Source organism: Phaethon aethereus, assembly GCF_964289735.1.
Source record: "Phaethon aethereus genome assembly, chromosome: 4".
NCBI classification, from domain to species: Eukaryota; Metazoa; Chordata; class Aves; order Phaethontiformes; family Phaethontidae; genus Phaethon; species Phaethon aethereus.
Genome location: NC_138578.1, coordinates 55,817,745 through 55,830,347, shown reverse-complemented (window position 1 = coordinate 55,830,347; position 12,603 = coordinate 55,817,745). Strand labels below are relative to the sequence as shown.

The following is a 12,603-nucleotide window of genomic DNA, read 5'->3' as shown; positions in this document are numbered from 1 at the left end:
AAGGCTAACAGAAAACAGATCTGAGTTTGTAACAGAAAGTAATTATTGCATTGTAATTTAAACATAATAATTACCTCTGATATATCAAAATGAAAATCTAAGGTCTTCCCAGGTAGCTCCTTGGAAACATTATTAAAAATTTTAGTGAAAGAGATTTCAGGAGAACCTATGTCACCTCCGTAAGACTTTGGAATATCATTAGGTACAACAAGGCTTGCTGATCGAGACACCACCAATTTCAAAATGTTAAGGGCTTCCTTCCAATATGGACTCTAAAGAGAAGGCACACAAATCACAACACATTCACTTCAAACAAGACAGACATTTTTAATGTACAGTAGGATTTTGCACTGATTCATTGCCAGATTCCCAAACCCAGAAATTCTCATCTTCTACATGTGGCTGCCAGGTGCCAGCAGAGATGGGCAGCCTTGGACCTCAAAGTGCTGGGAAGGCAGCGGCAAGGCACCAGGTCATCCCACAGTGGGCGGTCCGGACCAGCCAGGCAGGCTCACTGCCTCACAGTGCCAGCCGCACAAGATCCTGTACCATGTCCCTCGCTCCCTGCACTTAACATTGTGTTTACGCTGTGATACCACTGTCTGAAGTATCTGCCCTTCATGTCCCAGAAGATAAAAACTGATAGTGTTTAAAAGCAAAACAACTTTCACCTCCTGGCATCTTTAATTACTTTACGCTTATGGGCAGAGTGAGCTCAATTTGAAACAGACAAAAATATTTTGTGCTTTTGATTTCCTCACACATTTCAAAGATCTTAAGAAAGAGGAAAATCATTTACACGGGTTTTTTATATAGTATCAAACCAATGAAGTGCTTAAAAAAGCCAGGGCATAAGTATGAGAATATAACAGGCAAAGCCTGAGTTAAGTGCACTCTCCTTAAAAAGAGGTTTAAGTTAATGTAAATAATTCAGCAGTTTCAACTACAGAGAGATTGTGGAGTGGATCACAGAAGAGACTCGCACCAAAAGCAGCACCTTGGGAGTGTTAAGATTTACATTCCTGAAAACGATTCTGCCTAAAACGTAAAACTTTCAGATGTTGAAATTAGCAGGATGACTGGGGTTTTTTTGTTTTGTTTTTTAATTAGCATGCCATGTTTATTAAATATTTTTTTATTGCATTAAAAAAATAAACACCACTTTCAAGGCTCTAGGTAGTATATGCTTCTTTGTAGGTAATGAGAGTCTTCAACAATCTCCTTCAATTTCTGTGCATCATAAAGATAAAAAAAAGTAGTCTCAAACTTGAACCATCCTGCAGCAACTTAAATTTTTTAAGACGCATTGTGACTGCAGAGGACTAAAAAAATCAGCTTAGTAGCACCACCTTTAAAGAGGACATGTTCATTTATGATCTTTTCTTTTGTTATCTATAGTAACATGTTTTATTGTATCAAAAATATGATACTGGAATATTTGTTCGCTAGTACCATTATTTTGGTAGATGATGTTACTTTTAATTAAAATTACATTCCATGGTAGTGTGGGCTTGCATCAAAAGCTCAGATAAAGGTTAGAGGCGAAGCAAGCGGCCGACAGGCCATGAAAACTATAGCTATGCTTATCATTCCATTTAGCCTAATGCACTCTGACAGGAACACAATATCTAAAGTACATATCCATCAATAACAAAACATCCAGGAATGCTACTTTTCTTGGTTAATTATGATTAAACCATTTGACTGAAATACATTTGACTAAAATATATTTGGCAATAATGGAATTCAGCAAAAAAGAAGGCAAGGGAGGAGGAGAAGAGAATGTTGTGCACTGATAAATGGTTTTATGCTCCAGGCATTTTCATAAAATCTTTGAACAAGATGCTAGACCTTCTTCTGCAAAATAGATTTTCAGTAAATTGTGTTCCAAGTACAAAGGATCAAATTTCCTAAGGCAAAACACTGTTGTTCATCTTTTGGGGACTGACTTTAATAAAAAATGCACTCCAATTCATTAAGGTGCACCTTAATGTTCCTCACAGATATGTTAATGAAAGTGATTAAACATGCATTTAACTGTAAAGCTTCCTTTTGAAAACATATACACTTAAACATTTGTGCAGTATTTAGCAGTAAACATTTCCTTGTATTTTAATAGTTGAAGGATCCTCTCCTCTAACTACATATGTAGAATTGCCTATATCTTTAAACAAACATTCACCCAGGTAACTTATCCCACAAGATGTAAATCAAATTGGACAAACACGTAATTCACTATATACTTAAGTACACTGGACAAAAAAAAACCCCAAAACTATGGAATCTGACTTCAAACAACTATTTTTATATCTGAAATAAATTATTCCCCCCAAAAAATCAAGTGTAATTTCACTACCACTTTGATGATAAGCAGAAAGACTTTTTTTCTTAGTTTTTCAAAGTACCTACCTGAACATATTTACCAATAACTTTTATGATTTCCAAATTAAACTGCTTCACTGGTGCTGTGGATAGGTCAATATGACTCAGAAGACTGTAAATGATCTGCAGTAAGGACTGTTGCATACTGGATAACCCTTTCTCTAACAGCTAAAAAAAAGTTTTGTAAAATACAGAATTTAATTAGGGCCTATAATGGTAGCAAAAAGTGAAAACAAATGTTAAAATACAGTTAAAATACAGAAAAATAAATATGTTTTCCAAACATATTTATTTTTCCCCTCAAGAAACTTAAGCGTACTGCTTCATGTTTTTCAAAACTTTGTTTTAGCATTAAGGGGAAAAAAAAAAAAAAGTAATGCAATAGAACAATGTTCTCTGTTCTAATTCACTTTTTTTCCTGAATTTTGACATATTTGTTAGCACACACCTAAAGCACCTAGTGGTTTATTAACCACTTCTCACTAAATAGAAGTGTTCATACAAATTCAACATCTCAAAGCCATATGAAAAACAATTGCATCTACACCTTAATGAAGGCTGGTAAACACAATCTTACGAACAAAATAAGTACATATAAAGTCATTCATGAGAATGTACAAATATTTTTAAAAAAATCTTCATCAGTTTGAAGTGATATACTACAAGCTTTTCACACAAGCTACTTTTTAAAAGGTAGTAACAGTTTTCATGTACAAATGCCTGGCAGAATCATGTACTGAATTCTGTAATTTAAATGACCTTCAACTATATACTACCCAATACTTACAACTGAACTTTGAAATTAATTTTTGAAGCTGTGATAAGGAGGTCTCTTAAGATTTGCACTAAGTAGACTTCACTAAAGTCACGACAATGTGCGCAATTTATTAATGTCGTATGGAATACAAATATCTAATATAAAACACAACTATCATAGAAAGGGATCTTTTAGTAGAAAGATTATCATGTCAAGGTACATTTAAATTGTTGCACTTCAAAATGGCAGTTGTCATTCCTTTTCTATATCCTAGGACATTTTAATATTATTCTCCCATTATGGAAGATGTGCTTCCCCCCCCCCCCAATACTCAAAATTGTGAAAAATAAGGAACTGGCAATAAGTAAATGTACTGTTGATCACAGACTGTCAACATGAGATACACTTTTATTAAAAATTTACCTCTGCAAGATAAGTTACGAGGTTAAATGTGGCATCTGAGAAAGAGTCATGCAAATATCTACACACTACATTAATCCAGTTAGAACAGTCTCTGGAATAACTGTGTGTACTATATAAACTCATCATATGAGCCAGATTGGCAAGAGTTGGTGATTTCTCCTCCGCACAAACCTGAAAGGCAAAAAGCATATTAAATTAATTAGAAATAACAAATTTTTAACCTAAGCGTTCACAAGTCATTATGCACTTTCCCCATATTTCACTCTATTTTCTAATAACTGAAATCAGACTAATCATTCAAGCAACACCTACAGTTTCTGGTGAATTTTAGTAATGTGGCATCCATGCTCCAAGTTTGTCTACTACTCATACCCAACTTACCTCAACTAGTGTCTCTAGCTTGCAGTGCAAGTATTTAAGGGACAGCAGTAATTTCTGGATTTGCACCAGGCATGTACTCCTTTGAGGGGGCCTGTGCACAGTTAAGTGATTTATGTATCACAGTATGGGCAGCCAGAGGGCTATGACTGCATCTCCTACGACAGACAGCACTTTCTTATTCCCCTTTCCACATTTTTCCTTAAAATGCAGACTGTCAGGCCAGCGTACCACCAGCTTGGCTGGAGATTGTTGGTGTGTACCGTGTACTGCTTTGACACTACAGTTCAGAAATATTCCAAGGTTAATCACTGTGCACAAGTAATAGAAAGAACATACTGCCTTGTCTTCTCTACCTACCAGTCTGAAAGGTAAGAATCACTTCCTTCTCACAAGTAAATTAGGACTTGTGCTTAAAAATTGATTAAATTTACATTTAAAATTACAAACTGAAAAATGAGAGTAAGAAAGTAAGGAAAAGTAACTGATATCATTAACAAGGAAATTTGTTCTTTAGATCTGAATTTTATAGTAAACTAAACGTGTTTTTTCATTGACAAAGGGAAACTCTGGAGTTGATGTGAGGCCCAACTAAACAAATTAGGACTGGATCACATCTTTAAAATACGGTCTTTTACAGTTATTTCCATATTACTATTAGAATAATGTGAAAGTACTACATTAGGGAGCAGAGAAATACAGAAGCAATGCTGGTATAAACTCCTGGGTACTTCTCCAAGCATCATTTTACATACCTTTGCTATCCTGTCAGCTGTTTCTTTACAAAACTGAGTTGGGTTATCAAAATGTTGGATCAGATGAGGAAGTAGGCACAAGATGTTTAGGGGAAATCCTAAACACATACATAAACACAGTTATATGAGCCCTAAAGATTTTTAATATGACAATTCAATGTGGAGTTACCTGGTATTTAAGAACCCTTACAGCACGACACATACATTCACACAGATATATAAATTATATATACACATATATATAGTGTGTATGTAAGTGGAATGTATATAAATGTGTCTGTGTTGGGTATAAATATTCATAAGATGAAAATAAAATCATCACCAGACCAATTAAGCAAAGCTGTCACAAAACTGCATAGCTTTCGACAGTACAGTCACACTGTTTCTAAAATGTATGTTTGAAATAGTACCAATTGAGCTAGTTAGCACGAGATAGTAATACACATGCTCTTAAAATTCATTTGTAAGCATGTTCAAAGTAAGTTCACAGTCAATACATAAAGTTCACATGCAGATAACCATAGTCTGTAATGTATTCCCACTATCTAGCACTCTAATACTGACAACTGCAAAAAGCATTTAACTGAAGGATATTTTTTTTTTTTAAGGCAAATGCATAATTACTACTGATTTTGATTACACTTAATTTGACAGGAAAATATATTTTCATTACACATACATTTACTAAAGATACCTGCTAACTGAGAAGGATCCACCAAAGCATGTCTGGAAATTGTGATGAGTTTACTGAGCAGATGAACTGTCATTTCTTGTGTAGATGCTGAAGTAAACCCTTTTAGGAAAAGCTGCTGAAGGCCTGGAAAGTTATTCCATTTCAGTTTATTCTGCACCTTTTCTATCTTTTCCCGACTCTCTGATTTATCCAGAGGCAAGTGAATAAGAAGCTTGTTGAGTAGCTTGAGAGCCAAAAGGTATTCATACTCATAATCTGACTCTAGCAACGAAGCTGCAATCCAAAATATGGTGGCCATCAAGTTGACAGGGTCAGTAGTGGGCTGCACATCATACATCCCTCCCTCTCTCAGGGAGGAAAGGCTTCTAGTCCTGGCCAAACTTCCACCATGGTTTATCCTTCCATCCATTATATCCAGTGTGTTGCTCCGTCGACGGTCGCCTCTCCGCTCACTGATTAAATTCAGTCTCAAAGAATTACTCCTTGTATTGCTGTAGTATCCCAAACAACTGGCACTATTAATGGGACCTGTGCTTAGATTTATCTGTCCAGTGCTTTTCCTATTAGCTGCATACTTGTTTCCCATTACAGAATCATGGTATGAGGTTCTAAAATAAAAATCAATATTACGTATTATCCCATGCAAAATACTTTAGAGTTTAGAAAAAGGAAAAAAAGGAAAAAGATGTTACACTGATCACATATATACACACACAGTGAATACTCTGCTTCATCACCCAAGAGTATTATAACAGATACAGAAATATCATAGATAGAAAATACATAATTTCAATATATATTACTGAAATATCCTTACAGCACAAGGACAAGACTGTAGCATCCCATTATCTCTGCTACCAAATCTATTTGTTACAATCCCAGAATACCAAAATAATTACATAAGAATTCACTAAAACCAGAAAAATCAGCCTATAGCATGCAAAAGATTATCTGTAGATGAAGATCTAGCATTCCAACTCACTTATAGATGTGATAAAGGTAGAGAAATGAATTCATTAGTAAATGAAATTATTTACTTATTACCTTATATTTGTGTGAAGTATCTGACCCAGAAAAACCAACACCTTCCAGTTCTAACACTGAGAAATTGAATATATTCCTAGAAATCTCAACATTTTCAAAAACTTTGCCATGAAGTCAAACAAAGATGTCTGCACATTTAGGGATTTTTTTCAGTTTGATAAGAAGTCACTGAGCTAACCACTCAGACTGTAATGGGACACACAAATGACTCAGACTGTTCGATTACGCTTCTCTCATACATGGACAACAAATCTGAGGCCTAAGACAGACTAGCGTTTGCTGTAACTGAAGAAATTTCTTCTGTATTTACGGTAGAATAAAAGTATTTCTTGCAGTACAGGAGTTTCATCTGTGAACCTTAAATTATCTTTTAAAGATTGGTGCCATAACCTTCATTACACAGACAGGGAAAAAACCAAGACCCCCAAAAATTACACTATTAATCAAGGTCAGTAGGGCCTGATTAAAAAAAAAAAAGTTCTAAATATACTCAGTGCCTTTATTTTTGAGAGGTTTCAGAAGAACTGACAACGTATCAGAATTGAGCCATAAGGACACCCTGAACACCTTATTTATTTATTTATTAATGGGACCCAAGAGGATAAGTTGAAAAGGTCGCAGAGATCCTTTTCAGAAAATGTAGATTCTTATGAGTTTTGCTTGAGGCAGAATGATAAAAACATAAAAGAGCAAGTGATTTTGCTGTAAGAATACAGCTATTCTGCAAAGCCAACTAGAAATCATTTCCTTACATTTGTAGTACAGACCTTTAATAATTCAAATGTATAAAAATGTGTAATGTAGCTTGACTAATAGAAGAACTTACTGAGAAAGGGCAGAAAGCAGATCATAATGCTTCATCGTTTCAGCCAACGTATCAATAGCAGACTCTAAGGTCAGAAGCAGTTCTATGACAAAACCCTGGGGAAAGCCATAGGTCATTATAAATTATGCAATATGCATAAGGAAGATCACAGAAAATCTACTGAGTAGCGATATAAAAATATAAAATCAGTATCAGTAACAAGATTATTACTTCATGCTTGAATTAGAACACAACCCTGATGAGAGAGCTCAAATTAGCAGTATAGCTTCAAGACAGGAAAAAACATTAATTTATTTCTAAGTATTCACAGAAATCATTCTGGTTTGCATTATTTTTAAGGATGGAGTAATTTAGACTCTCACTTTGCAATATGAAAAGATTAGATCCACTTCTTTAGATGTACAGTGACACTAAGTTGGACGGTTGTTAACACATTATCGGGTTAAGTTCTTAATAAAAGAAAACATAAATTATTTTTTATATGGCTGATCTCAGGATTCTCTAACTATGAAAAAAAAAGGTGTTTTCAGGAAACAGATGTATCAAACTCTCTGAAAGCTCCTATTGCTGTAGAATGTGCACACTTTGTCTTTTCATCATTTAATTAGGTGAAAATTCAGAGAGTGTCACGATTAAAACTGTTTTGATATTTAAAATATGTTTATTTAAAAATAAAAAGCAACTGAATAACAGATGCTTTTAAATTTTACTGTCATTAAAATAACAACGCAAGTATCTCATTTAGGCAGACTTAGCTTTCTAATAAAGTGGGGGAAAATTTTCAAATACCTGAGCTTCTTCTCCTGCATCTCCAACAGTTTCTACTAGTCTGGAGAGAACATCAGAAAGTGTAGATGCAGTAAGAGGCTGCTTCAGAGCCCTGAAAATCTGAAAGGACCTCCCAGCATAATGTCGAGAGGAACACGAAAGCGCAGTTTGCAAAGCAACTTCACTGAGACGGTGTTCCAATTGAAATCCTCCTATAAAAGCAAATACTCAAGCAACACAATGCTTTGTAAAAAGCAAAACCACTTGAATTTAATGAAGAGTAAATTGTCAAGGTCATTCCTAACTTGAAAATACTCTCATCTTCTACATTTTTCTCAAGGAGTATTACTCTCAAAAATCTTTCCAGGCATATAAACTTGTATTCCATAATAGTTAACACCGGAGAGACTTGTAGAGAATAATACATTTATGATTTGAATATTAAGTGTCCACAATGAGCTAATAAGCTATTTTATCTCATTCTTAAAAGATTATATTTAAATCTGTATAATAGAAACATGAAGTGTGCAATACACAAGAAAAATCTTATTTAGAAACAGTATGTGACCACCTAGAGTGATTTTTATAGCTAACCTGTAAATTTACAGGCATTCAAAAAAATTAATTTAGTCCGCAGACTTAGACATTCCATCATGCATAGATTGTTTTCTGACATACCTGAGCTAGACTGTTTAAATATAGATACCACGTGCTTTAAAAACACAGTTAACTGTTCAGCACTCTTTATATTAGGGTTCTTGGCCGAAACATCTTCATGATTCCAAAGTGGGCCTCTTTTCCTAAAAATACAAATATAGAGTAAACATAACAGAAAATAAAACATAGCCTTTGTTGTTAATATTCCTTAAATGTTATTTTAACCTTAAGGTTAACTGCAAAAGAATCCACTACTTAGTACATAAAAGAAACCATTTAGAACTGCAGACACAAATTGCAAAGAAGTTCGACAACTGCCCAATCTTATACAACAATATACAAGAAGTTAAGACAAGGTGAAAAGCAATATATCGGATCCAACTGAAATAGCAGCATAAATTTAGGAAGATATGTTCTCTGTTATATAATATTTAGTCATCTAACAAAGAACCAGTACAACTCACATCATTATACACTTCTTAAAACAACCTCCTTTCTTCCCATCAATACACCACACTATTCTAAATTTAGATTCATGTAAAGCATAAATAATCAAAAGCTTTGAGAAACAAGCAGGATTTCAGATTTACACAATCTTGAAAGCTTTATATAAACTATCATACAAACTGCACAAGTGTTGATGGTTTTACAGATGTTCTTTGCCACAAATTCCTGGTTTTTGAATAACCAGCTCTCTACTACTGAGGTAATCCATAAACTCCACACAAATCTTGCAGCTCCCTAATCTTCTTCATGCATTCCAGCCCTAATCCTTTAGATGGAAAAGGGAATTCTATAAACTGTGTGGCAAGCAAAGATAACAGACCTGCGTAGAACATGGCAAAAGACTTTTAAACATTCAGGACACTACAGGGTGGCCAAAATTCTGTGAAATTCTTCAAAAGTTAAGAGTTGTTCATAGGCTGTATCACATAATAACACTTCAGGATTAAACTATCTCTTACTGATGATAAAACAGAGACAAAATTACACAATGTGATGCCAAATAGTAAGGGTTTTGCCGTATTTCCACAAAACACATCTTGACAAAAATGAAAATTGAAATCTTACCTTGAGGTAATAAATTCTATGAGAGTTTTCACTTTTTCATCCTGCTCTACAGAAATGTCAACCTCATTGAGGATTGTGGTGTGCAGATGAGAAATGGCAGCACTTGTATTTCCTAAACTGATGCTAGAAGAGGTAGAACTTGAACTAAGCCCTGAGTCTGTCATTGGGGAGGGCTGGTAATCAGGTATAAAATCATTTACACCCGCTGAAATAAAAACAAGATGATTATGCACTCTTAAGTTGACAGTTAGTATTAACTATATCAACAGAAAAAACAGCCCTCAAAAGAAATCAGTAACTTAGCAAATGTAATGAGAATAATTTAATGGATGCAATAATTTCAATGAAATCAGTAAGTCTGATATATGCAAAGTCTTCACATGACTGGACCCTTAATAAGGAACTGCTAGATCCCTTTTTAAAATCACTGTATTTTGTTTGGTTTTGTATTGATAATATGACAGCTCATTGTCTTCTGAGGCATATAATCTTAATAAGTTTAGACAAATTATATAAATGACTTCCTAATAATGCACAGATAATTTTTGTTGTTAAAACTCAGGCCCCCAGTAACCAGTGAATAGTAAGTATTAGCTAGTGAATCGACTCTAAGCAGAGCCCCCCCCGCCTGCACAAAGCTTCTCTGAAGTTAGCTTAATGTTGACGCGGTAAGATTTTCTCTCCATGTAAAGAGTCACGTGGTAATAAAATACAACTGCAGTAATTCCTCACATTACACCTCTATCTATCTGTGAGGTGCTGGGAGAAAGGAAACCGGCAAAGAAAAGTGGGTTGTGAACCTTTGACTGTAACAATTGTATATAAGCATAAGACTCACTGACACCCACCACAAGTTTTCATTCTACAGACACACAGGTTTTGGGCTGGGGTTTTAGCCGATTCAAACAAAGTTTAACATCAGCTTGTCTGACCTTGTGCTAGGCATGCATACCTGTAATCACCAGCTGGAAATGTCTGATGCTGATCTTACTCTGGTTTCTATCAGACATATTTGTTTTAATAATAGCAAAAGATGGTGTCATGTTTAGACACTTTTACCCAAAACTGCAAAGATTAGGAATGGAACGGTTTGTATAAGTCACCATACAGGTGTATCAGTAAAGTTCTGCAAATAGGTTTACATAAAAGAATTCTTCCACTATGTGTAATTTTTAAATCCTCATTCTGTGAATATCAAATTCACAAAACAGATCAGTATTTTTGGTAAGTGACAAAACCACTTCCGATGTGAACAAAATGGAATGGATTGTATAGCAATATGCTGCCACCTACTGAAATAATATGAAATACTAGCTTTCAAAAAAATTAACTATTTCACATTTCTTTAGAAACAAGAGTCTCATACCATCAAAGTATTCTTTTCATAAATAGATACACGGAAAATACATAGTTTCCTGTATAATTACAATATTGTAATGTTCAGGTGAACATTAAAAGGTAATGTCTCAAAAGAGTATTCTGACAACCTATTTAACAATGCAATTACAGAGCAGAAATGCAATTACAGTTGCTATAAACAAGTAAGAGATGGATCTCCTTGGTTTTTATTTTCAAGGGCATCATAAAAACTGCTGTATTGCAGATCCAAAACAGAACTGCCTCTGTGGTTTCCACTACTATTTAATCACTCAACTGTGCTCCCTACTCCGATGACTGGGTACAAAGTGCTAACATGAACCGTATTCATCTGACTTAATTAAAAGCTGAAGAAATACATTTTAATGCCAAGGACTCAGGAAAATATTACAAATAACAGAAATTTTAATAACGCCTGGAAGATAACTTTCCATGTAATCTTCACAAGCAACACTTAACAAATCTAAAGCATACCTGTGAAAGTATAATCTAAATGGGTAGTTTGCTTGACTGTAAGCACCCTGGACTCATTGAACTCTCTGTTTCTGAGTAAGACAGAAGCAACAGACTGGACATTACTGCCAGATCCCATCACTATTAGTAGATGCAAAAGCAGTCGTTTACAATGCTCATAGACTTCAGGGTGACAGTGGTCAAAACCTAATACAAAAGGGAAATGGAAAAGCTTTATTACATTCAAAGGGCATGCTGAATTTAATCATTTTTAAAATTGCAGTATTCAAACTGGTCTGTTACACATTACCAATACATATATAATTCACTAAACAATGTTTCTTCAGTGTTTCAATATAAACACAAAAGCATACAGATCAACAAACATGAACATATCCTCTTGTTTCTGACACAGCAGTAAGACCTTAATCTGTGCCCTGTATGAAAATTACTACACAGAGAAACAGAAAGAAAAAAATTTGTATTTTACTGTGTCTTCTACAAGGAGAAAGAGGTAAAAGTGGCTCCAACAGAAAGCGTGTTCAAACGACTCAAAAAAACTCTTAGTTATTTTCACATTTATCAAGCTGAAAGATATTTAGTTGAATTATTTTAAATATTATAAAATGAGATTTCAACACAATGGCAAATACTAATTTAAATGTGGAAAAGAACAGCTACATAAATAGCCACAATTCCTAAGTTACTAGATATATTTCTGTAAGAATTTAATTACCTATAAAAATTGCATGAAGCAAAAGATGCAAGTATCCTCCCCATTCCACTTTTACACTGTGGTCAACTATCAAGTCAGTCAAAAGGATCACTGCTATATTGCATCTGAAAAAAAAAAAAGATTTGTTACAAGAACGTAACAAGAACTTTATGAAGAGCTGCAAAGATCTTAATATGCTACTAACCAGTGTTCTTTCTTAAGTCTATAAACATCCACAAAGTTGTATTATAAGGGAAAAGATGAACACTCATAATTCAGGTAGAAGAACTTTAGTCCTCCAAA

At 34.4% G+C, this 12,603-nt stretch overlaps 1 protein-coding gene across 1 annotated transcript in view; it reads right to left on the bottom strand.

Moving 5' to 3' along the window:
* The window catches only part of FRYL (FRY like transcription coactivator), a 99,025-nt gene that overhangs the window by 27,867 nt on the left and 58,555 nt on the right, over positions 1 to 12,603 (bottom strand). Inside the window, exons 37-47 of the mRNA XM_081999457.1 lie at positions 12,322 to 12,425; positions 11,607 to 11,792; positions 9,756 to 9,960; positions 8,706 to 8,827; positions 8,049 to 8,239; positions 7,260 to 7,354; positions 5,390 to 5,997; positions 4,696 to 4,793; positions 3,563 to 3,733; positions 2,410 to 2,550; positions 75 to 272 (exon numbers count right to left, since the gene is read on the bottom strand). Of these exons, the coding sequence (XP_081855583.1) occupies positions 75 to 272; positions 2,410 to 2,550; positions 3,563 to 3,733; positions 4,696 to 4,793; positions 5,390 to 5,997; positions 7,260 to 7,354; positions 8,049 to 8,239; positions 8,706 to 8,827; positions 9,756 to 9,960; positions 11,607 to 11,792; positions 12,322 to 12,425 (2,119 nt within the window). The remainder of the gene's footprint in view (positions 1 to 74; positions 273 to 2,409; positions 2,551 to 3,562; positions 3,734 to 4,695; positions 4,794 to 5,389; positions 5,998 to 7,259; positions 7,355 to 8,048; positions 8,240 to 8,705; positions 8,828 to 9,755; positions 9,961 to 11,606; positions 11,793 to 12,321; positions 12,426 to 12,603) is intronic.